The sequence below is a fragment of the Chiloscyllium punctatum genome, chromosome 36 (assembly GCF_047496795.1).
Source record: "Chiloscyllium punctatum isolate Juve2018m chromosome 36, sChiPun1.3, whole genome shotgun sequence".
Taxonomy (NCBI): domain Eukaryota; kingdom Metazoa; phylum Chordata; class Chondrichthyes; order Orectolobiformes; family Hemiscylliidae; genus Chiloscyllium; species Chiloscyllium punctatum.
The window spans coordinates 30,841,106-30,866,397 of record NC_092774.1 but is presented as its reverse complement, the minus strand read 5'-3'; the positions used below and the strand labels follow the sequence as shown (position 1 = coordinate 30,866,397).

Here is a 25,292-nt window from a genome sequence, read left to right as displayed (position 1 = left end):
CACTCACTCACTTACTCACACACACATACACACCCTCTCACAGACTTATACCCCATTACACACTCTCTCTCTCTCTCTCTCTCACTCACTCACTTACTCACACACACATACACACCGTCTCACAGACTTATACCCCATTACACTCTGTCACACACACACGATCACTCGGTTTCTCCTGCACACACTCACAACATAAAAGTTTGTGGGTTGAATTTGTACTTGCAGAATCGCATTTTATTTTGCTCAAAAACTCATACACGTAAGATTCTGTAATACCACGATAGAAATAGAATCTGTCTGACCTAACATTGGGACACAGACAGACTTTAACTTAACACCTTCAATGCATTATCTGATTAAGATGACACCTATTGTTAAAAGCTATGTTGAGAACGTAACTTTTGAAAAGTTCTGGGATTGAAGGAATCAAAACTAACATGGTCGTTCTAAAAGATGGTAGAGGTCAGCTAAAGTTGTTTAATATTCCATTCCATGACACTGCAATCCTGTTACTATAAAGTCTGTGTGTTATGATTCTGCTCCACAACCAACCGATGAAGGAGCAGCGCTTTGAAAACTAGTGATTTCAAATAGACCTGTCGGGCGACAACGTGGCATTGTGTGATTTTTAACTTTGAAAATGTCATTCATGCCAACATGTTCATACTGCGCATGCTACTCGGTGTCAGCAACATACTGCGCATGTTCCACGGTGTCAGCAAAACAGTACGCATGCTCACACAACAAACGGAAACACTCTATGACCTTGCTTTGATGGACCAATGTGAAGCACTGGAGGACCGGATGGACACTGGTCCTTCTGCCAATCACCGCAAACCCAGCGTCTGGATGCGGAGGTAGGACCATGAATTTCTGAAGTTGCTGCTCTCTCTCTGAATGAAGATTGAGCTTCACCCCAGACTGCAACTTCCTTCCTCTGTCCAACATCTGTGAGTACACCACACTCTTTTCTCAACCCCTTTTCCATTCTGGGGTTGAGCTGTTGACGTGCAGGAACAGAAGGGAAACGGAGTGAATCCAGGGAGAGGACTGACTCTTGGAAAGTTAGTCCAGGTCTTTTTTCAATGGCAAATACAGGAGAATTGACATTTCAGGCTCGAGCCTTTCATCAACAATGATGTGTGGATGAACAAAAGGGCCTCTGCGTCCTTCTAATCCAGTCAGTGCAAACTGTCAGACAGGTGAAGCAAGTAGTGAGTAAGGGAAGTGGTATATTAGCAAAAGGAATTGAGTTCAGAAGTGGGGACGCCTTCCTGCAGTTTGGGCGTAATTGAATATATCCAAGGTTGAGTTCATCTGATTTTTGAACAACAAAGATGTGATGGTTATGGGGGAATGCAAGACCAATCCAGATCAGTTATAGAAACAGACCCTTCAGTCCAATTAGTCCATGCTGACTATGTTCTCAAACTAAACTGGACCCACCTGCCTGTGTTTAACCTATATCCCTCTGAACCTTTTATATTGGAGTCATCGAGATGTACAGCACAGAAACAGACCCTTCGGTCCAATTTGTCCATGCCTACCAGTTATCCTAATTTAGTCTATTTGCCAGCCCTGGACCCATATCCCTCGAACCCCTTCTATGATAGACCAATCCAAATGCCTTTTAAATTCTGTAATTATACCAGTCTCCACCACTTCCTCTGGCTGGTCATTTCATATATGCACTACTCTGTGTGAAAAGGGTCCCCTAAGAGCTCTTTTATGTTTTTCCCCAATTGCCCAAAACCTTTAGTTCTGCACTCCCCACCCCAGGGAGAAGACTTTGTCTATTTACCCTGTCCATGCCTCTCATGATTTTATAAACCTCTAAGGTCATCCCTCAGCCTCTGATGCTCCAGGGAAAACAGCCCCATCCTATTCAGCCTCTCCCGAGAGCTAATATTTTTCAAAACTGGCAACATGCTGGTAAATCTTTTCTGAACCCTTTCAAGTTTCACACCGTCCTTCTGATGCGCAGGAGACCAGAGTTGCATGTAATATTCCAAATGTGGCCTCACCAATGTCCTGTAAAGCTGCAACATCACCTACCTCCCAACTCCTTTCCTCAGTGCTGCAACCGATAAAGAAAAGCATACCAAATGGTGCCTTCACTATCCTATCTACCTAGGACTCTACCTTCAAGGAACGATGAACCTGCACTCCAAGGTCTCTTTGTTCAGCAACACTCCCCAGGACCTTACCATAAAGTGTATACGTCCTGCTTTGATTTGCTTTTCCAAAATCCAGCACTTCACACTTATTTAAATTAAACTTCATCATTCATATACTAATCCAAATGTCTTTTAAATGTTCTAACTGTATCTCCATCCACCCTGACCTGCTGTGCTTTTCCAGCACCACTCTAATCTAAACTCTGATTCCAGCATCTGCAGTCCTTGTTTTTACCTGTTACATCGGTATACTCATATCAACCTATGATCTGTTCAATGCTGGTGCAAGCTTGACAGGCGAAATGGCCTATTCCTGCTCCCAATTTGCACACTCCTAGTCCAGGACAGCAAGGGACCATAAAACACAGGAGCAGAAATTAGGCCTCTCAGCCCATCAGGCCTGCTCCACCATTAAGTTCTGGCTGATAAGTTTCTCAATCCCATTCTCCCACTTTCTCCCTGTAACCCTCGATCCCCTTGATACTCAAGAACCTATTTATCTCCATCTTAAATCTACTCAGTGACCTGGCCTCCACAGCCTTCTGTAGCAATGAATTCCACATATTCACCACTCACCGGCTGAAAATGTTTCACCTTATCTTTGTTCGAAAAGATATTTCGTTTACTCTGATGCTGTGCCCTCAGGTCCTAGACTCTCCGACCAATAGGAACATCTTCCCCATGTGCACTCTGTCCATCCCACTAAACTTTCTCATGCCTCGAGCTCTCTTTGATCGCTGTGTCAAGCTCATCTCAGAAGAGAGAGAGAGAGAATGGTTGGTGATGACACTGCCTGGGAGATAGGGGTGCACGAGAAATGGCTGATCTTTCAAATTGAGTATAGCTAAAATAATATATTCAGAAACAGCATTAAAGTTTGAACGCATGTTCAATTTTATATTAAGACAAAGCTGCAGCCATCTTTCTCAAACTTGCTTTGAACTATGTGCAGTTGAGGACAGGCTGTTCAGGGTGAATGAGGCTTTTGCCCGAAATGTCAATTTTCCCGAAATGTCAATTTTCCTGCTCCTTGGATGTTGCCTGACCTGTTGTGATTTTCTAGCACCACAGTCTTGACTCTAATCTTCAGCATCTGCAGTACTCACTTTTGCCTGTTAGGGGTGAATGGCTGATTCCTAGTCTTGAAAAATTGGTTCTGTTCGAAGGTGTAGAGGTGTATTCTACCTTCAAGAGAGTTGAAAAGTAAGCAGAACCACCTGACATAGCACCAAATGTTCTGAACAATGTAACAATTTAACATTTGGTCAAACAGCTCAGTAGCTGGGTTGCCTGGAGACAAAAATATACTCAATTTTGGCCAATTGATTTAAATCTTGCCCCAAAATACTGAATTCCAATCAAGTTTGAATTTAGTATTTTGCGAATATTGGTTAGCACTGCTGCCTCACACCACCATGGTCGATTCCAGTCTTGGGTGACTGTCTGTGTGGAGTTTGCACATTCTCCCTGTGTCTGCTTGGGTTTCCTCTTGGTGCTCCAGTTTCCTCCCACAGTCCAAAGATTTGCAGGTCAGGTGAATTGGCTATGCTATATTGCCCGTAGTGTTAGGTGCATTCGTCAGAGGGAAATGGGTCTGGGTGGGTTACTCTTCGGAGGGTTGGTGTGGACTGGTTGGGCCGAAGGGCCTGGTTCCGCACTATAGGGTATTTAGTCTAATCTAATATTAACACCAATGAAATGATTTGATGCTTTGGAGTACAAAATCAAAAAAAAAGTTGAACAGTTACAGGAGAACTTCCCAAAAGACCCACAAATTTAGGCTGCTAGTGAGAACTCTGAGAGGTACCTGTCCAGAGAAGGACTCTGCACAGAGAAAAAACATCGACACTGACCTGGAGAGCAAATCTACAGAGGAAGATACAAAGAGAAGATTGAACGGCTGGCTGGTTTTGAAGTTTGAATCTTTCGGTAAATCTTAATCAGGGGTTTTTATTGGACTGGTATCATACAGGGGAAGGTAGAAGATAGAAAGGAGTTGTAAATAGTTGTTAATTAATTATTCTCCGTTAGACTTTACTAAATAAAGTTGTTAATTTTTACTTTAAATAGTGACCTTTGGGAATAGTTTCTTGGTTCTTGAATTTTCCAGATTACTGCATGGATTAAACCTTCTCAATGTTGCTGGTTTAAATTAGGTGGGGGAGATTGCACCCAGAGTTTTAAAATTTGGGGGCTTTCGTCTGAGATTTGAACTGGTTTAGACAGATTTGAATAGATTTGGCGGTACGAAAAATCCCAGCAGATTTAAACACTTGCAAGTTAGTGTCCTAGATCATTAAATAAAACTTTAAATAGTGACTTTTCGAAACAGTTCCTTACCTCTTGAATTTTCACATTACCACATGGGGTACATCTTTTTTGGGTTTGAATTACTGGGGGGTGCAGTCCGTGTCATAACAGTTCTGACTATGTAGAAATAGAGTAGTGGAGCATGGAAAGAAACTGTTTGTTCCGTGCCAATTGGACATCCTAAATTAATCTAGGCCTGTTTGCCAGCTCTTGGCCCATATCCCTCCAAACCTTCCTGTTCATATAATAATCCAGATGCCTTTTGAATATTGGAATTGTACCAGCCTCCACCACTTCCTCTGGGAGCTCATTCAATCCACGTACCACCCGCTGCGTGAAATAGTTGCCTTTTAGGTCCCTTTTAATCCTTTTCCCTCTCACCCTAATATGAATCAATTGCTGCTTTTTCTGAACAGGCTCAGTGGCTGGTACTGCTGCCTTATAGCGCTAGGGACCCGGGTTTGATCTCAGTCTCTGGTAACTGTCTGAGTGGAGTTTGCACCTTCTCTGTGTGGGATTCCTTTGGGTGCTCCGGTTTCTTCCCACAATCCAAAGATGTGCAGGTTTGGAGAGGGCACATCTTGAGGGGAATTAACTTTCACACTTTTTTTCTACTCCTTAGGTCCCTTTTAAATCTTTCCCCTCTCACCTTCAACCTATGCCCTCCAGTTTGGGAGTCCCCTATCCTGAGGAAAAGATGAGTAGTCAAATAAAATGCAAAAGGAATAAAATGTCGAGTCGCAGGATAAATATAAAATGTCGCTCCAGCCTTTCTTGTCTCCGATTGTCATTTGGGCACAAAACCTGTCAGTAACACCAGCAACTTCACAGAGCGTCCTGCGCATGCTCCTCGGTGACAACACACACTGCGCATGTTCGCCGGTGTCAGCAAAACCTGTGCGTGCTTCTGGTTGTCGGCGAAAACTGCGCGTGATCTCCTTTTGTTGGACCAATAGGAAGCCCTGGAGGACCGGAAGGAGCGTGTAATCAGAGACGTCTCTATTGTCTCTGTCTCTCTCACAATCTCAATTTATGGAGGGGACAGATTCTGGAAAAGTTGGGCCAAGTCTGTGTCTCAGTTGGCAAACTCATGGAAAATGCAGTACCACGATGTGAAGTGATAGCATTCCCTGTTGGGGGGTAAGCAGCAGAAAGGAGATGCATTGTTTAAATGGTGATATATTAGGATGTGGAGAAAGTGAGGACTGCAAATGTTGGAGATCAAAGTCAAAAAGTGTGGTGCTCGAAAAGCACAGCAGATGAGGCAGCATCCGAGGAGCCGGAGAGTCCGCGTTACAGGTACGAGCCCTTCATCAGGAATGTGTATAAAGGGGCCTCAGCGTCCTTCCATACCAGTCAATGCCAGTTGTCACAGGTGCAGCAAGCAATGAGCAAAGCAGGTGTTATATAAGCAAGAGGAATTGAGTCCAGAAGTGGGGATGTCTTCCTGCAGTTATGGGATCATTGAATATATTCAAGGCTGAGTTCATCTGATTTTGGAACAACAAAGAATTGGATGTTTATGGGGGAAGGCAAGAAAATGGTTTTCAGACCATTGCAGAACAGTTACTGAGTCAAACAGCACAGAAACAGTCCCTTCAGTCCAACTACTCCATGCTATGTTCTCAAATTAATCTAATCCCACCTGCCAGTGTTTGGCCTATATCCCCCTGTCACAAAGCTGGTCCTTTTTTCTAAAAGCTGGTCCTTCTCAAGGATGCTGTGTCCTAAGTTTTTTTTCAGGGGGGTGGTAAAAAGACCCGGGCTCTGAAGCGACTGGTTTAGTACAGAGATGAAAAACGGCATTGGGAGGCATTTTTGGTTATATGTGAACAGATGAGACTTGAGGCCAAAGCTTTTACGTTTTCGCAGTGACCTGTACAATGAAAGGGGAGTGGTCAATCCTGAAAGCTGAAGTCTCGTTTGGGTGAGTTAAGCAGTGGTCTATGTGGAGAAAGGCAGCTAACATTGTCTCCTTCCGCCCTTCTAACTTCAACTGTAAGCCTCTGTTTCAGTTTTACTTTGTTTAAGGGATTTGTTTTCTTTTGGTACTGTTGTGTACCAGCATTGCGAAGAGTGTTAAGAGTTTCTCCACAGCTTGTACTGTACTTAATAAAGTTTGGTTGTTCACAGAAGTTGGCGTATTGCAGTGTAAGAAGGTCAAGCAAAAGAACTTAACAAAGGAACCTAAGGGATAAGTCTTTCATGCAGAAAGTGGCGTGTTGAAGGAAAGAGCTGTCAGAGGAAGTGGTGGGTGCTGGTACAATTATGACATTAACAGGCATCTGAATGGGTATACGATTAGGAAGGGTTTAGACGCTGTGGGCCAAATGCTGGCAAATCGGCCGAGATTAGGTTAGGTTATCTAGTTGGCACGGATGAATTAGACTAAAGGGTCTGTTTCTGTGCTACATATCTCTATCACTCTGGCTTGCCACTAACATTTGCCACATCTATATGTACAGTTTCTCTCTGGTGTCAGTGTCAATGCCTTGATATCTCACTCTTAACCGGACTGGCAGTGATGACTTTTGTAATCTTTTCTTACAGACTATCTAAAGACAGAAGTTTCAAAGTCAACAGATAAAGGGCTTATGTCCAAAATGTTGATTCTCCTGCTTCTCTGATGCTGCTTGCCGTGCTGCGCTTTTCCAGCGACGCAGTTTTTGACTGACTCTCCAGCGTCTCCAGTCCTCACTTTCACGTCAGTGTCTGACAGTTACTCAGTCCATCAGGACCGCAACAATTTTCAACTATGATTCTGTGAGAAGGAGCAAAGCTTTCTTTTTGGTTCCTGTTTGTGTACGGGGGCACTGGTTGAAAGACCCTACTGTTGCAGTGCACTGAGTGTGGAGCCTGAAACAACTCTACTGCCTGGAAAGAAGAATTCATGGCGGGGTTGTACACGTGTGTGTGCAGCTGAAGCTTCGGCCATGGAGAAACCCGAGGAAACACAACCTGTTGAGAAACCATGGAATTGTGGCGACTGCGGGAAGGACTTCTGTGTCCCATCTGTCCTGGCGGCTCATCAATGCAATCACACTGGGAAAAGGCCGTTCTCCTGCCCCGAGCGGGCAAAGGGCTTTACTTGCTCCTGTGTCCTGCTAGCCCACCAGCATATACACACTGGTGAGAGGACGTTTTACTGCTCCGTGTGCGGGAAAGGGTTCACTTGGGTGGACAACCTCCAGACCCACCAGCGATGTCACGCAGGGGAGAGGCTCTTCAGTTGCCATGAGTGCGGGAAAGCCTTCAGCGACTCCTCCAACCTGCTGACGCACTGGCGAGTCCACACGGGGGAGAGGCCCTTCAGCTGCCCTGAGTGGAGGAAGGCCTTCAGCAATTCCTCCATCCTGCTGGCCCATCAGTGGGTCCACACGGGGGAGAGGCCCTTCAGCTGCCCAGAGTGCGGGAAGGCCTTCAGCTGTTCCTCCTCCCTGCTGACCCACCGGCGAATCCACACGGGGGAGAGGCCCTTCAGCTGCCCAGAGTGTGGGAAGGCCTTCAGGAAATCATCCCACTTGCTGGCCCATCAGCAGATCCACACGGGGGAGAGGCCCTTCAGCTGCTCAGAGTGCAGGAAGGCCTTCAGCTATTCCTCCTCCCTGCTGACCCACCGGCGAATCCACACTGGGGAGAGGCCCTTCAGCTGCCCAGAGTGTGGGAAGGCCTTCAGGAAATCGTCCCACCTGCTGGCCCATCAGCGGGTCCACACGGGGGAGAGGCCCTTCAGCTGCCCAGAGTGCAGGAAGGCCTTCAGCTATTCCTCCTCCCTGCTGACCCACCGGCGAATCCACACAGGGGAGAGGCCCTTCAGCTGCCAGAGTGCGGGAAGGCCTTCAGCTATTCCTCCTCCCTGCTGACCCACCGGTGAATCCACACTGGGGAGAGGCCCTTCAGCTGCCCAGAGTGTGGGAAGGCCTTCAGGAAATCGTCCCACCTGCTGGCCCATCAGCGGGTCCACACGGGGGAGAGGCCCTTCAGCTGCCCAGAGTGTGGGAAGGCCTTCAGCAATTCCTCCAACCTGCTGGCCCATCAGCGGGTCCACACGGGGGAGAGGCCCTTCAGCTGCCCCAAGTGCGGGAAGGTCTTCAGCAGTACCTCCACCCTACTGAGACACCAGCGGGTCCACACGGGGGAGAGGCCTTTTGCCTGCTCTGAGTGTTGTAAGGCCTTCAGCAATTCCTCTGACCTGTTGTCCCACCGGCAGGTCCACACCAGGGAAAGGCTATTCAGCTGCCCCGAGTGTGGGAAGGGGTTCACCCGCTCCTCCAACCTGCTGGCCCACCAATGGGTTCACACCGGGGAGAAGCCGTTTGCCTGCCCCGACTGCGGGCGGAGGTTCACATTGTTCTGCAACTTGCGGAGGCACCAGTAGGGGCACCAGTGCATCCAACAATCCGATTCCACCAGTGACACTGCTGTGGGTCACCCCCAAGGCTGAAGCTCCTGCCCATTCTGACAGTGGGTGCAGTGAACTTTTTTTTGTTTTGTGCTGGACTCGCACCACCCTCTTTCCCCCCCCCCCCCCCAACAAGCCCACCTACATGGCTCAGGGGTGGCATGGTGACTCCGTGGTTAGTACCACTGCCTCACGATGCTGACCTGGGTTCAATTCCACACTCGGGGTGACAGTCTGTGTGTAGCTTTCACGATGCCCCCACCCCCCCACCCCGCCCCAGCACGTCTGTATGGGTTTCCTCTGAGTGCTCTGGTTTCCTTCCCATGGTCTAAAGGTGTGCAGGTTAGGATGGATTGGCCCATCTAAATTGTCCCATAGTGTTCAGGGATGTGTAGGTGTGGTGCATTACAGGGGTAAATGTAGAGGAATAGGGATAAGGGAATGGGTCTGGCTGGGTTACTCTGCGGAGGGCCAGTGTGGACTTGTTGGGCCAAAGGGCCTGTTTCCATACTGTAGGGAATCTATTCTTTGAAAAAAATTCCTCCAAGCAATATTGATAAAATATGCCGAGTTGGACAAAGTATCCCATCAAGTTTGAGACAAACCCAGAGTTGAAGAAGTCACATGACACCATGTTACAGTGCAACAAGTTTATTTGAAATCACAAGCTTTAGGAGCATTGCTCTTTCATGAGTGCTGCTCCTTCATCACTTCATCTGGCGCCGTGTGACTTCTGACCTTATCCTCCCCAATTCAACACCAGCACCTCTGCATCAGAGTTGACGAATGAGATTGGATTTTATTCGGCCTGATTTAGTGAGATGTTCATTTGGAAACTCAAAACTGTCGGACCGACAGAGATGCGAATCATAGAGTCCCACAGCAGGAGACAGGCCCTTCGGCCCAACATGGTCCACGCCGAACAAACTGTCCATCAACACTAAGCCCATTTCCCTGCACTTGGCCCATTTCCTTCCATACCTTTCCTATCCACGTATTTGTCCAAATGCCTTTTTAAATGTTGTTAATCGACCCACCTCAACCACTTCCGCTGGAATTTCATTCGATATGTGTACCACCCTCTGCGTAAAAAGAAACATTGCCCCTCACATTCCCTTTTATTCTTTTTCCTCGAACCTTAAACTGATGCCCTCTAGCCCTCACTTCCCCAACCCTGGAGTAAAAGTCTGAGTGCATTCATCCTCTCACGATCTCTTCACTTCTCTCAGGGCCTCTCTCAGTCTCTAATGCTCTAAATAAAAATATCTTAGCTTGTCCAACCTCTCCCTTTTACATAGACCTTTGAATCCTGGTAACATCCTTGTGTATGTCTTCAGCACTCTTCCAAGTTTAATAACATATTTGTTATAGACACTGCCCTGTCGACCTATTTTGTTGGAAATATAGGACCTAATCCAAACTGGATAATCTGGCTGATGGGGCAGGAAACCACTTCCTTTCTTGAGAGACAAGTCTCCTGGAGAGAACTGGCCGGCTGACTGATCTACTGACCCTCACAGTACCCCACTGCCCTCAGTTATCTGGAGGGAGTCCACACATTTGCCTAAGGTGGTGCTTGAAACCTTTATCATTTTTGGGATGGATCCCCATTCATTCCGTGCTATGGAGTCATGCAGCCTGGAAACAGACCCTTCAGACCAACCAGTCCATGATCCCCAACTAAACTAGTGCCACCCATCTGCTCCTGGCCTGTATCCAGTTTGTTAATAGTTTTGTTCAACGTGAGAGTTGGACAAATAAATAGCTGATTGTTGATTGTAAAGTGTTGGGGATTTATTCTTATCACTAGAGACGTTTACACCACTTTTAATGCTAATTTTACAGATTATTAGGTGACACAGTCCTCTGGGTGTTTCTGTTTGAGAAAGGTGGTGCTGTCAGCCTTCGCTTTATAAGAGTATTGACGTGATGTCCTGCTGAATGCAATGGAGTCAACATGAATCCCAGCCTCTCTCTGTGGTTGTGGGTGAATTGCCTTAATTTGGCTCTTAACTCAGAAACTGCACACAATTAACTGCTGAAACAATGATTTACACTTTATTGTATGTAGCAACCAAAAATAAAACTCCTCAAGTAACCAAGTTCAACCTCACAATTTGGCTATCACCCAATTGATGGCAGAATTTAACTGAGTTTCCACCAAAAGTATCTGTCTCTGGAAGTGTCCAGGGATTCAATGCAGCATTCTTCTTCCAAGTACTGCTGCCACATCATTCTGAGGTTGAATTCTGGTGGAGATTCCTCGCTTTCAAATCTGTGATGTGATGCTTCTTTAGATTCTAACACCACCTCCCCACACTTCTGGAGATGTCCGGTCTGTCTCTTACCTTCTTATCCTCGAGGTTTAGTGGTTTGCTTGGTACAGCCTTTCCTGCAAAAAAACCCCTTTACATCAGAGCCTTCCTTCCACAGACAAACGTAATTGTCCTTTTGTCATGAGCTTATTAAACACTTAGCTCATCTGTCCCAGGAAACAACTTGTTGTTTTGCGTCCTTCTTCCCAGGGATGGTTAACTAGCAGAAATTAGGCCATTCAGCCCATTGAGTCTGCTCCACTATTCAATCATGGCTGATATGTTTCTCAACCCAATTCTCCCCGTAACCCTTGATACTTTAGAATGATTGAGTCTACTCCACCATTCAATGGGCTGAATGGCCTAATTTCTGCCTCTGAGGTCTTCTGATGTAGCAGTTTCTCAGTGGCCGTTTTGTTTCTTGGTCCAGAAAGAGTTCCTGCTGACTCAGGGAATTTGGAAAGTTCTGCAGTTTAAAGGACTACACCACATTCCCATCTGCCTCCGCCTGAGATACTGGCAATTCCCAAGATCCTTGGTATCCCTGAAAACAATCAAGGTGTCTGGAAATCTCTGCTGCTACTCTGGAACAGAAGGATTATGGGGAGAAAATTCAGAAATCTGATGTGCAAAGAGACTATGGAGTTCTACTCCAGGATTCTCTCAAGGTAAACTTGCAGGTTGAGTCAGTGGTTAGGAAGGTAAATATTTTGATCAGACTTGAATATAAAAGCAGGGATGTACTTCTGAGGCTCTGAGAGGCTCCGGTCAGGCCACAATTGGAGTACTGGATGTAGATTTGGGCCCCATATCTCAGGAAGAATGTACTGGCCCTGGAACATGTTCAGACGTGGTTCACAAGAATGGTCCAGGAATGAAGACTTTAACATATGAAGAACATTAGAGGACTCTAGGTTTATACTTCATGGAGTTCAGAAGAATGAGAGGGGATCTAATGGAAACCTACAGAATAATGAATGGCGTGGATGTTGGGAAGATGTTTCCATTCGGAGGAGAGACTAGAACCTGAGGGCTCAGCCTTCGCGTCAAGGGAAGACCCTTTAGAACAGAGGCAAGAGAAACTTCTTAAGCCAGAGTGTGGTGAATCTATGGAATTCACCGCCACAGAAGGCTGCGGAGGCCGAGTTACTGAGTATATTTAAAACTGAGATAGATCGGTTCTTGAGTATCAAAGGGTTCAAGGGTTACGAGGAGAATGGGGTTAAGAAACGTATCAGCCGTGATTGAATGGCGAAGCAGACACAATGGGCTGAATGGCCTAATTTCTGCTCCTATGGTCTTATGATACGCTGATGTGTGGAGGGGTGAGGAGGGGGGATAAAAGGGATGAAGAGAGAAAGGCAGTTAAGGTGAAGCTCGATAGAGACGAAGGAAATATAAGAATTGTATGATAAATGGCAGAACACATAGGAGCACTGGCATACAGAGGGAAATGGGCATATAGATCCGTGGAAGTGGTAATGCAGGTAGGCACGGTGGTCAAGAAAGTACACAGCATGCTTCCTTCAGTGTAAGAGTTACATTACAGCTGTTTATTCTGCACACCTGCGTTCGATTTTAGTGTCAGGCAACTATCTGTGTGGAGTTGGCAGATTGTCCCTGCACCCCACCTCCCGTGTCTGTGTGGGCTTCCTCCGGGTGCTCCGGCTTCCTCCTACAATCCAAACTTGTATAGGTTAGGATTAGCAAAGCTAAATTACCCATAGCATCCAGGGAGAGGCAGGTTAAGTTGGATCGTCTGTGTGTAAATTGCCCCAATGTTCAGGGATGTGAAAGTTCGGTGCATTAGTCAGGAGTAAATGTCGATAATGGGGGTAAGAAAACGGGGCACCATGTGTTAATCTTTAGAGGGCCAGTGTTGACTTGTTGGGCTGAATGGTCTGTTTCCACGCTGGAGGGATTCTGTGATAGTCAGAGGTGTTTTTTTCCCTCCAAAGTGGAAAAGTCAACTAAAAGAGGTTCAAGGTGAGAGGGGGACTGTTTGGGGTAGAAGTCGTGGGGGTGGGGAATTTACACAGAGGGATGGTGGGTTTCTGGAACGCACTGCCAGTGCAGGTAGTGGAAGCAGGCACCTTAACAACGTTTAAGATGTATCTTGATAGACGCATGAACGGGAGGTGAACAGAGGAACAGAAACCACACATGGGCAATAAATAGCAGATCTAAGTAAGGATTAAGAATTAGCACATGCTTAGAGGTGGTGCCTAAACTAAATAAGAAGGGCCTGTGATTGTGTTGTATTGTATTGATACAGCTTTCCCCCACTATTTGAAAGTAGAGTGTTCCTTTCATAAGCCGAAATGGCCTAAAGCGAAGAAGCAATTACCATGAATTAATTTATATTATGCCTTTCTTTGTAAAAGCGACAATCCTCTTCAGATTTCTTTTGGTTTGTGACAACAGGTATTAATGTAGGTCTTTTGTAAAAGTGAAGTCGTGTAAAGTGAACTTTCGAACAGTGGGGGATACCTTTATGCTGATGGAGGGGAGATGGGGAAGCAATGAAGAGGGGTGGATGGAGGCTCCGGTGGAGAATAAACACAGAGACCAATTGAGCAGCTTGGCCTGGCCCTGTGCTGGAGACTCAATGGGACAGAGACAAATGTATCTATTTCAGGTATACCTGCAGAATGCTCCATCCAGGATAAAAAAAATGTCCTTCATCTGCTTCAGCATACAGGGCAGATGAGCAGTTTCTCCCCGGTGTGGACCAAGAGGTGATGCGACTGAGTGGAGCCTTTCCTGTGCTGAATGCAGGTGAATGGCCGCTGCCCGGTGTGCAAATGCTGATGAATATCGCGCAGGCGGGGAAGGGAAACCGTTCCTACACTCCCTGCATTTTCATGATTTCTCCAAGGTGCAGGTGTCCTCATATTTCTCCAGGTTCAACAATCAGTTGAAACTCGCTCACACTTACAGCATATGCGTGGTGTTACTGGTGAACCCTCTGATCATTGGAGGACTCTCTCATTCAGTCTGTAAAGCATGTTCCAGTCACGACTCTGGTGTGTGGGTATGTGAGACTCTGAGTTTCCAGTCACACTGACGTTTAAAACCTAACAAAGCAGGCAGACCTTCTCCCCTTTGTTTACAAGGCCATCAATATCCAAGTCCTGGTGAATCAAGCAACTGTCAGACTTGTTTGGTCTGAGATTTCTGCCTCTAAATTCTTCTCTTGCAATCTCTTTCCACAGGAATATTACAAAGGTCATCGCTGTCAGTCCACAATAGAAAATCAGAACACACAATTCCAGTTTCTGTGGAACATTCTTTCCTCTCTTAATACCCAAGATCTTTGTGCTGATCTATATATAAATGTATACAGCAGGGTAATGTGGTGGATTGCATACTCCATGAAGAGTTCACTCAAGTTGCTGAATGAACATCTATCATGCGGTATTGACGTTCTTACTGAAGATATACAATATTCTGCAGTACAATATTATGAGCCCAGAAACACTGCACATCATGCTTTTAGAGCCATAAACATTCCATCAAATATGTAACATATACCCCAGACTTATCTGTCTTATATTAACGCACGGTTGTCTTACATTTCCAGAAGACTCAGATTTAAGTTTTAAGTGTGACTTTTTGTAAAAGAAGCCGTCTTTTGGACTCCTTCCATGCTATACTGACTCTATTACTGGAAATACATCCATACTACACCAGGATTCATGGATCAACGACGTGAGGCTTATCTTTACTCTCTTATAATTTTCTGTTGCATAAATGTTTCGACGAATGCCAACGCTTTTCACCAGTCACAGAGTCAGAGACATAAAGCACAGAAACAGATCCTTCAATCTAACTTGTCCATGCTGACCAGATATCCAAAATTAGTCTAGTTCCATTTGCCATCACTTGGTCCATATCCCTCTAAACCCTTCCTTTTCATATACCCATCCAGATGCCTCCACCACTTCCTCTGGCAGCTCATTCCATACACACACAACCCTCTGCAAAAAAAGGTTGACTGCAAGGTCCCTTTTAAATTTTTCCCCGTTCGCCCTAAACCTATGCCCTCTAGTTCTGCACTCCCCCTATCCCAGGGAAAAGACCTTGTCTACTCACCCCGTCAACACTCCTCACGTTTTTATAAACCTCTTTAAAAAACACACACTCAGCCTGCGATGCTCGAGGGAAAACAGCCCCATCTTATTCAGCCTCTCCTTGTAGTTCAAACCCTCCTACCCTGGCAACAGCCTTGTGACTCTTCTCTGAATCCTTTCAAGTTTCACAGCATCCTGCCTATAGGCGGGAGACCAGAATTGCACACAATATTTCAGAAGAAGCCGACTGAAACTGACTTTTGCAGAGTCTGCTCCCTGCTTGGATTCATAATCTCTGCCTCCCGTTGCTGCAAGTGAACAGTGCTTCCCCCCTTCTCTCTCCCTCCCAGGATAAGGAATGGAAAGGTGGAGACATTGCTTCATTCCCAGATTTTGCCCAGAAGAGCCCCCCCCCCACCCACTCCACAATTGTCTGAATGCACAAGTTGGACCATGAGCTTCTGAAGCTACTGCTGCTCCTCTCTCTCTCTGAATGAAGATTGAGCTTCACCCCAGACTGCAACTTCCTTTCTCTGTCCAAGCATCTGTGAGCACAGCACAGCACATTTTTGCTGAAGTAAGGCATCTTTCCAGAATATTACAATTAAAGGAGTGTCTTCCCCCTGATATTCAAAGGGATGGTAAGTCAGAGAAGGACCACGCCTTGTGTTGTGTGGCATGTGTGACAGTTGCAACAGGACGTCCCAACTCCTATGCTCAATTCAAAGTTTCAGAAGATTTGTAGCTCTGGTGCTCGTTGTGATTGTGTTTGCTGAGCTGGGAATTTTTGTTGCAGATGTTTCATCCCCTGTCCACGTGATATCCTCAGTGCTTGGGAGCCTCTTGTGAAGTGCTTCTGTGATGTTTCCTCCGGCATTTATAGTGGTTTGTCTCTGCCGCTTCCCTTTGTCAGTTCCAACTGCAGTGGCCGGTATATTGGGTCCAGGTCAATGTGTTTGTTGATAGAATCTGTGGATGAGTGCCATGCCAGAGAACAGCCAGGGAATTCCGAGAGGCATGGCCTCTAGGCATTATTCCAGTACCACATTTTTCAACTCTGGATCTGGGACAAGGTGTGTGGTGTGGGTGAAGGGGAGGGGAAATAAGGAAACTGGTGAAATCTACATTGATCCTATGTAGTTTGTGGGTCCCAAGGCAGAAGACGAGGTGTTCTTCCTACAAGTGTCAGGTAGCTAGAGCTTGAAGGGGGAGGCAGCAGAGCACTTGCATGTCCTTGACGGATTGGGAGGTGGAGTTAAAGCGTTCAGCCACAAGGCGGTGGAGTTGTTTAGTTTTGGCGTCCCAGAGCTGTTCCCTGAAATGTTCTGCAAGTTGGCGTCCAGTCTCCCCAATGTGGCAGAGACCACATCGAGATCAATGGACGTATAAATAAATCTTATAAACAAATTGTACAAATCTTAGCCTGCCAGTTATTTTCTTCAATTAAGTTAAAGAAAATTTTAATTAAATTGGGTGACTACATGAAACGGTTAGTTGGTCAGACTCAAGTCATCATCCTTTAATGAAACAATGCCATTAATATCAGCAAACTGCTTTTCTTTGTTAGAACCGCAAGTTCTTGATTTATTTTCACAACTTACTGATATTCACATCTGCACATTCAATGTCAAACTCTGACATCAGAAATAACATGACACCATTAATTTTTTCTTACAATAATCCAACAAATAAATTAATAACACAGTCAATACCAAGTCTCATTAACATGAAATTATATTTGACCAAAAGAATGTAAAATCAAGATGTGAGATAACAAATGGGGGAAGGGCAGAATGCAAGAAATGCAGCATCACAGAAGGTGCTCCTCCAGGGAGTGTATTTTACCAACTACAACTGCTAAATATAAACAAACACTCTGACATGATCCTCCGGTTTTAATGTAAACCATAGCCCCATACAGTAGGTACCATTTAAATAAGTTAATAGATACAAGCCTTGAGCAAATCCAGCCTCCAGCCGGACCCCCCGCTTCTTGGAGCTCGGACCTTCCTCCAGCTCCAGGGGGTTGTTGAGCTCCTGGGCTCTGGCCGCCGCCGAAGAAGCCGCGGGCGCCGGCTCTCTCTCCTCCACCGCCGACATTTTTAATTTGTTTTCTCGTTCACCCGGTAACCGTCACCTCCCCCTTCCCGGGCCCCGGAAATTATACAAAAATAAACAATAAACCCCACCGGGGACTGTCTCCTTTTCTTCACAACTTTTGTTTGAAAAGTTCCGGCTTTAATTTGAAATGTATTTTAAAGGTATTTTCTGAGGTAAACGATGCCTGTCTGCCCCCCTCCCTCCGTCAGAAACCGCCCGCTGAGTCGATGAGAAAACCGCAGCCTCGCGCCGCCATCTTTGTTTTTCTTCTTCTTTCCGTCTCCTCCTTCTGTGACGCGCGTCATCCACGCTCCCTCCAATCAGAACACACCTTACTCCACCTGACCAATGGCGACCGGCGCTGGTTGTTACTGACAGAGTTTGTGTCCAATTGCCAATTTGGGATAAAAAAGGCGGGAGCAACAATTCTTTTCCCCTGTGACTGCACATCTCATTCCTTTTGCCTGTCTCTTCCGCAGGGGAGGGGGAATCCCAAACGAGAGGACACAGGTTTAGGGTGAGAGGGGAAAAATTTAAAAGGAACTCAAGAATTTTTTTAAAAGTGTGAAAGTTAATTCGCCTCAAGAAAAGCCCCCTCTTACGACCTGAACAAAATAGATTGTTCACAGCCTATTACTCACTAAACAAGAAGGATGTTGTGAAACTTAATTTCTGAACTCTTTTATTTATAAGAATGTTGCTAGGGTTGGAGGGTTTGAGCTACAGGGAGAGGCTGAATTGGCTGGGGCTATTTTCCCTGGAGCATTGGAGGCTGAGGGGTGACCTGATGGAGGTTTATAAGATCTTGACAGGTCTGGATATGAGAAAAAGATAAGGTGTTCCCTGGGGCGGGGGAGTCCAGTACAAGAGGGCATTAGTCTCTGGGTGAAAGGGGAAAGATTTAAAACGGCCCCAAAGGGCAAATTTTTCACATGTAGGTTGGTGTGTGAACTGAATGAGCTGCCAGGAAAAATGGTGGAGGCTGGTACAAATACAACATTTAAAAGGCATCTGGATAGGTACATGAATAGGAAGTTTTAGAGGGATATGGACAAAGTGCTGGCAAATGGATTAATTTAGGCTATCTGGTCGGCGCATACCGAAGGATTGTTTTTTGTGCTCTACAACTCAATGGTTCTATTTCCACAGAGCCAGAACCAATTTCAAAAGGCTAGGAATAGGCCATTCGCCCCTTACAAACTGTCCTCAACTGTGGCCTCACTGAGCATATTTCAATTCTTAGTGCTATGTAATGAGCCAGACTTTATTAAAAATCTTCAAGCAAATGAACACTTAGGAGGCAGCGATTATAATATGGTAGAGATCAGAGTGCAGTTTGAAAGAGAGAAGGCAAAATTGATGTTATGGTGTTACAGTTAAATAAAGGGCAATAAGAGAGGAACTGACAAAAAATGACTGGAAGCAGAGCCTAGTAGGGAAGACAGTAGAGCAACAATGGCAGGAATTTCTGGGTGTAATTGAGGACACAGTACAGAGGTTCTTCCCCCCCAAAAAGAAAGAGTATCGGGCGGGGGGGGGGGGGGTGTGGAGGGGGGAAAGAAGACTGCCATAGCTGACAAAGGAAGTCAGGAAATGTATCAATGAAAAAGAGATCCTATAAAGTGGCCAGACCACTGGGAAATCAGAAGCTTGGGAAGACTACAAAAACAAACAGAAGATAACAAAGAGAAAAATAAGGAAGGAGAGGATCAAATATGAAGGTAAGCAGACCAGTAATGTTAGAAATGATAGTAAAAGTATTTTGCAATACATAAGAAACAAACGAAAGGCAAAAGTAGAAATTGGGCTGCTCCAAATTGATGCAGGAAGGTTAGTGATGGGAGATAAGAAAATAGCTGAAGAACTTAATAAATACTTTGTGTCAGTTTTCACAGTGGAAGACATGAGTAATATCCTAACAATTAAGGAGAGTTAAGAGGCAGAGATAAGTATGGTAGCCATTACAAAAAAGAAAGTGCTAGAAAAGCTAATAGGTCTAAAAATTGAGAAATCTCCTGGCCCTGATGGCTACAGCCTAGCGTTCTGAGGGAGGTGGTTGAAGAATTAGCAGAGATGTTGGTTGTAATCTTTCAAAAATCACTGGAGTCAGGGAAAGTCCCAGATGATTGGAAAATCACTGTTGTAAGTCCTTTGTTCAAGAAAGGATCATGACAAAAGCTGGAAAATTATACACTGATTAGCCTAATCTCAATTGTAGATAAAATTCTAAAATCTATCGTTAAGGATGAGATTTCTAAATTCTTGGAAGTGCATGATTGGATTAAAATAAGTCAGCATGGATTTAGTAAGGGGAGGTCGTACCTGACAATCTTAAGAGTTAACAAGTAGGTTAGACTTGGAAAACCCAGAGGATGTTATCTGCCTAGATTTCCAAAAGGCCTTTGATAAGGTGCCTCATAGGAGGCTGCGGAGTAAAGTGAGGATCCATAGTATTCGAGTTGAGCTACTGGCATGGATTGAGGATAGGCTGGCTGAGAGAAGGCAGAGAGTTGGGATAAAAAGGTTCTTTTTCGGAATGGCAGCTGGTGACAAGTGGTGTCCCGCAGGGCTCAGTGTTGGGGCAGCAGCTGTTCACTTTATATATTAATGATCTGGATAAAGGGACTGGGGGCATTCCCACAAAGTTCGCTGATGATACAAAGTTAGGCAGACAGGCAGGTAGTTCTGAGGAGGTGGGGAGGCTGCAGAAAGATTTGGACAGTTTAGGAGTGTGGTCCAGGAAATGGAGAAAGTGAGGACTGCAGATGCTGGAGATCAGAGCTGAAAATGTGTTGCTGGGAAAGCGCAGCAGGTCAGGCAGCATGAAAGGAGCAGGAGAATCGACGTTTCGGGCATAAGCCTTCCTAAAGAAGGGCTTATGCCCGAAACGTCGATTCTCTTGCTCCTTTGATGCTGCCTGACCTGCTGCGCTTTTCCAGCAACACACTTTCAGCTCTGGTCCAGGAAATGGCTGATGAAATTCAATGTAAGCAAATGTGAGGTCTTGCACTTCGGAAAAAATAATACAGCATGGACTATTTTCGAAACAGTGAGAAAATTCATAAAGCCAAAGTACAAAGGGATCTGGGATTGCTAGTCCAGGACTCTCTAAAGGTTGACTTGCAGGTTGAGTCCGTGCTTAAGAAAGCAAATATAATGTTGTCATTTATTTCAAGAATTGGAATGTAAAAGCAGCAATGTGCTACTGAGACTTTATAAAGCTCTAGTTAGGCTCCATTTAGAATACTGTGTCCAATTTTGGGCCCCACACCTCAGTAAGGACATAGTGGCACTGGAGCATGTCCAGCGGAGATTCACACGATGATCGCTGGGATCATAGGCCTAACAGACGATGAACAGCTGAGGATCCTGGAATTATATTCATTAGAATTTAGAAGGTTGAGGGCAGATCTAACAGAAACTTACAAGATAGTGCATGGCTTAAAAAGCGTGGATGCTGGTAAGTTTTTTTCCATTAGGCAGGGAGACTTGGATCCATGGGCACAACCTGATAATTAGAGGGGGTCACTTTAGAATGCAAATGAGGAGACATTTCTTCAGCCAGAGAGTGGTGGGCCTGTGGAATTCATTGTCATGGAGCGTAGCGGAGACCAGGACATTAAATGTCTTCAAGGTAGAGATTGATAAATTCTTGGTATCGCAAGGAATCTTGGTATCTCTATGGGGAGAGTATGGTAAGTGGAGTTGAAATGCCCGTCAGCCATGATTAAATGGCAGAGTGGACTTATGACCTTACTTCCACTCCTGTGTCTTATGGTCTTAAGGAAGAGCTCTTTGCTATTCACTTTACCTCCATTTCTAATGATTTTATAGATCTTAGTAAAGTCTCCCCTCAACCCCCGACACTCCAATGAAGACCGTCTCAACCTTTCCTGAAAACTCAAACCCTCCAGTCCTGGCAACATCCTGGTAAATCTTTATGGAACCCTCTCTAATAGTATTCTTCCTATTACAGAGCCACCAAAACTGTACTCAGTACCTAGAAAGTGGCCTCACCAACATCCTGTACAACCTCAACGTGACGTCTCAACTTCTACACTCAATGGGGTGGACAGTGAAGGCAATGGTGTGAAATGCCTTCTTTACGACCTGTCTACCAGTGATGCAACTTTCAAAGAACTATATACCTGAACCCCTAACTCCCCACCCCACCCGCCGCCACCGCCAAAGTGTCTCTGTTCTATAACACGACCCAGGGACCTACCATTAACTGTACATAGCAATGCTGAAAATTCCTGCATTCTTCACCTGAAGCCCACTGAAGACGTTACCCAGTAGGTAATGAAACGTCTGGAAATGAACCTTGCAGCTCAGCAAGCAAACGTACATCCAAAACCTCAACCTGAGCTACAAATCTTCTCAAAACTCACGATGTCCAGCCCTTCATGTTTAGCAAAATGCAACCTCTCACTTTTATTCATACGTCTCTCATAGACACACACACACACACACACACGCCCCACAACACACTCACAGGCTTAAACTCCATCACACTCAGTTCACTCTTTCGCACTCACTCAAACAAACTCACACACACAAACTCTCTCTCTCACACACACACGCACACACACACAAAACTCTATGGAGTGAATTTGTATTGGCCGAATTATATTTGCAGATACTTTGTATTTTGCTCAAAAAGCACACAATCTGCAGGCAGTCAATCCATGCAATATTTTATAAATTCCTACTTTGGAAATAGAACCAGTCTGATTCAAGATTGGAATACTGACAGACTCGAACCTCACATCTTTAATGCATTGTCTGAGCTGAGATGTCACTTTTTCTTTATAAAACATTAAGTCATCTCAAGAACGTGACTTTAAAGATGTTCAGGGATTTACATATTAACCAAAACCTGCAACCCATTCGAAACGATGAAAGACAGAACAACAATCTCAGTTTGTTCAATATATCCTTTCAGTCGCATGACACTGTCATCTTTTGCTATACAATCGGTGTATTATTCCCTGGCCAACAGCTACCCGATGAAGGAGCAGCACTCTGAAAGCTAGGGCTTCCAAACAAACCTGTTGGATTATAACCTGGTGTGTGATTTTTAACTTTATCTACCCCAGTCCAACGCCGGCACCTCCACACCGTTTCCAGTGAACCCAGCCCACATCTCCCGCTGCTGCCAGTAAACTATACAATGCTGATGAAACGGTGCAGTACCTGCACTTCTGAAAAATGTACAACTTCTAACGATACTAGCTACTCATTCACTGCTCCATCTGATACATGACATTGGAAACTTAGTGCAGGAGGCTGAAATGAAATGAGCAGCTTTAAAACAAAAACATCTTGGAGCTCAAAGCCTTCAATGAGAGTCTGAGCCCGGTGATAAGTTCAGGTAACCTTTATTGTGACCCAACGTTGTTACAGTTACAGATCTCCCGCCTCCCCCCAGCAAAAAGGTGTAGAAAAAGTAGCTGCTTTTTAAGCGGCTTAAGGTCAAGGAGTGCACCCCCACCCCACACCACCTCACCTTCTTTACTATGGTCAGCACCGAGTTGTCAGTTTGTAATTGGATCCTTGGTACAGCCTTAACTGTAGGAGGTATTGCCTCACTCAGCAATTTCAACCCATACCCTGTAAACAATTAAGTCTTTCCCCACTCAATGACCGATGGCAGCGGTGGGCAATGAAGAGTCAACCATGCTGTTGTGGGTCTGGAGTTATGTGTAGGCCAGACCGGGTAAAGGATGCAGCTGGGACGACCGTGTGAATCCTTCCCCACATTAGCAGTTTCTTTCCCTGAAAAGGGATGTGAGTGAATCAGATGGGTGATGTCCCCCAAACAATCATTTCTTCATTAGGTTCTGAACTCCAGATTTCTGACCGAAATCCAATTCCACCATCTGCCACGGCGGGATTCAAACCTGGCAGTCCCTGGAACTGGGTTGATAGTCCAGTCAATAAGGCAATTGGCTATCCCTCCTTTAATCCCCCTGCGATGGCACATGAACTCGCTGGTGTCTCCTCAGATGGGAAGCGCGGGTAAAGCCCTTCTCACACAGAGCAGGTGAACTGCCTCTCCCCAGTGTGCACCTGCCGGTGGGCCAGCAGGATGGAGGAATTGCTGAAGGCCTTCCCACACTCAGTGCAGAAGAATGGCCTCTCTCCCGTGTGCCCCTGCCTGTGGGCCAGCAGGGTGGAGGCCTGGGTAAAGCCCTTCCCACACTCGGGGCAGCTGAAGGGCCTCTCCCCTGTGTGGACCCACTGGTGCCTCACCAGGTCAGAGGAATTGCTGAAGGCCTTCCCGCATTCGGGGCAGCTGAAGGGCCTCTCCCTGGTGTGGACCCGCTGGTGCCTCACCAGGTCGGAGGAATTGCTGAAGCCCTTTCCGCACTCGGGGCAGATGAATGGCCTCTCCCCGGTGTGACTGCGCTGATGTGTCTCCAGGATAGAAGGGACACGGAAGCCTTTTCCGCAGTCGCCACACTTCCACGGTTTCTGCACGGGGCGGGATCCATTGGGTTTCTCCATGGCCAAAGCTTCAGCTGCACACAAACGCATGTACAGCCCCTCCCTGCCTTGAATTCCTCTGTCCAGGCCGTATAACTGCTTCAGGTTCCACAATCAGTGCACTCCAACAGTAGGGTCTCTCATCCAGTCCCATTGATGCTGAAGACGTGCTCCAACAGGAACCAAAAGGCTTTGCTCCTTCTCACAGAATCACAGTCAAAAATTGTTGCAGTCCTGAGGGATTGAGTGACCGTCGGACATTGACGTCGAAGTGAGGACTGCAGAAGCTGGAGAGTCAGAGTTGAACAGTGTGGCGCTGGAAAAGTACAACAGGTCTGGCAGCATCCGAGGAGCAGGAAAGTTGATGTTTCAGGCATCAGCCCTTCATCTGTTGATTTTGAAACTTCCGTCTTCAGATCATCAAATGCTTTGTAAAAAGAGATTACAAAAGTCATGACTGTCAGTGCAAGGTAGAAATTCAGAACAAGCAATTCTACTTTCTGCAGAACATTATTTTCTTTTGTTATTCCACACTGAATATGGAAAGCACCATCCCACTCTCTCTCTCTCCCCCTCTGTTCTCACACCACTCTAATTAATTCTCCTGAAGATGTTGATTCAGGATCTGACAGGGGCAGAACAGCAAAAACTTCAAGACTGACACCTCTCTGAATTTTGGATAACTCCACTGCTGAGAGTGAGCAGGTCTGATTGTGGGAAGCTCACAAAATAGTGTCAGTTCAGGGTGAACCTGCAATGCAAGTTCTTGAGGAACAACCAGACATGAAGTGGTTAACATCCCTGGAAAGGAGAGAGCAAATGAGATATCAAAGGCATTAACACCGACACCAGGGAGAAACTGAACATACAGATGTGGCAAGCCAGAGTCAGAGATATACAGCATGGAAACAGTCCAACTCGTCGATGCCAACCAGTTATTCTAAATTAATCTAGACCCATTTGCCATCATTTGGCCGATATCCCTCTAAACCCTTCCATTTTATGTTTCCATCCAGATGCCTTTCAAATGTCATAATTGTACAAACATCCACCATTTCCTCTGGCAGCTCATTCCTTACACACACCACTCTCTAAATGAAAGAGTGAATTTAGCACAGTGAATCCATCTTATCCATAGTGCCCAGGGGTGTGTAGGTTAAGTTAGCACGGCCAATCCATGCAAACTGCTCATCCCTGGGCATTGTGCGTAAGTTAGCACAGCCAATCCACCCTAACCTGCACATCCCTCGACGATATGGGTAACTGAACACTGCCAATCCACCTGAACACATCCAAAACAGAACACTATGGGTCATTTAACATGGCGAATCCACCCCAACATGGACAAAGTTACATATAACACAATAAAAGGTGACAGTCCAACAAGTTTATTTCGAAGCAACGGCTTTCGGAGTGCTGCGTCTTA

General features: G+C 45.7%; 1 protein-coding gene and 1 long non-coding RNA gene across 2 annotated transcripts in view; one reads left to right on the top strand and one right to left on the bottom strand.

Moving 5' to 3' along the window:
- The first annotated feature begins 5,449 nt into the window (after window positions 1-5,449).
- Window positions 5,450-25,292, top strand: part of LOC140460055 (uncharacterized) — a 92,170-nt gene continuing 72,327 nt past the window's right edge. Inside the window, exons 1-3 of the mRNA XM_072554462.1 lie at window positions 5,450-5,786; window positions 7,038-8,312; window positions 8,396-8,861. Coding sequence (XP_072410563.1) covers window positions 7,421-8,312; window positions 8,396-8,861 — 1,358 coding nt within the window. The 5' untranslated portion in view covers window positions 5,450-5,786; window positions 7,038-7,420. The remainder of the gene's footprint in view (window positions 5,787-7,037; window positions 8,313-8,395; window positions 8,862-25,292) is intronic.
- Window positions 10,926-17,296, bottom strand: LOC140460963 (uncharacterized). Its single transcript, XR_011954425.1, has 2 exons — window positions 17,233-17,296; window positions 10,926-11,281 (listed from the first exon to the last, which is right to left on the bottom strand). It is a non-coding gene; the product is annotated as an uncharacterized lncRNA (long non-coding RNA).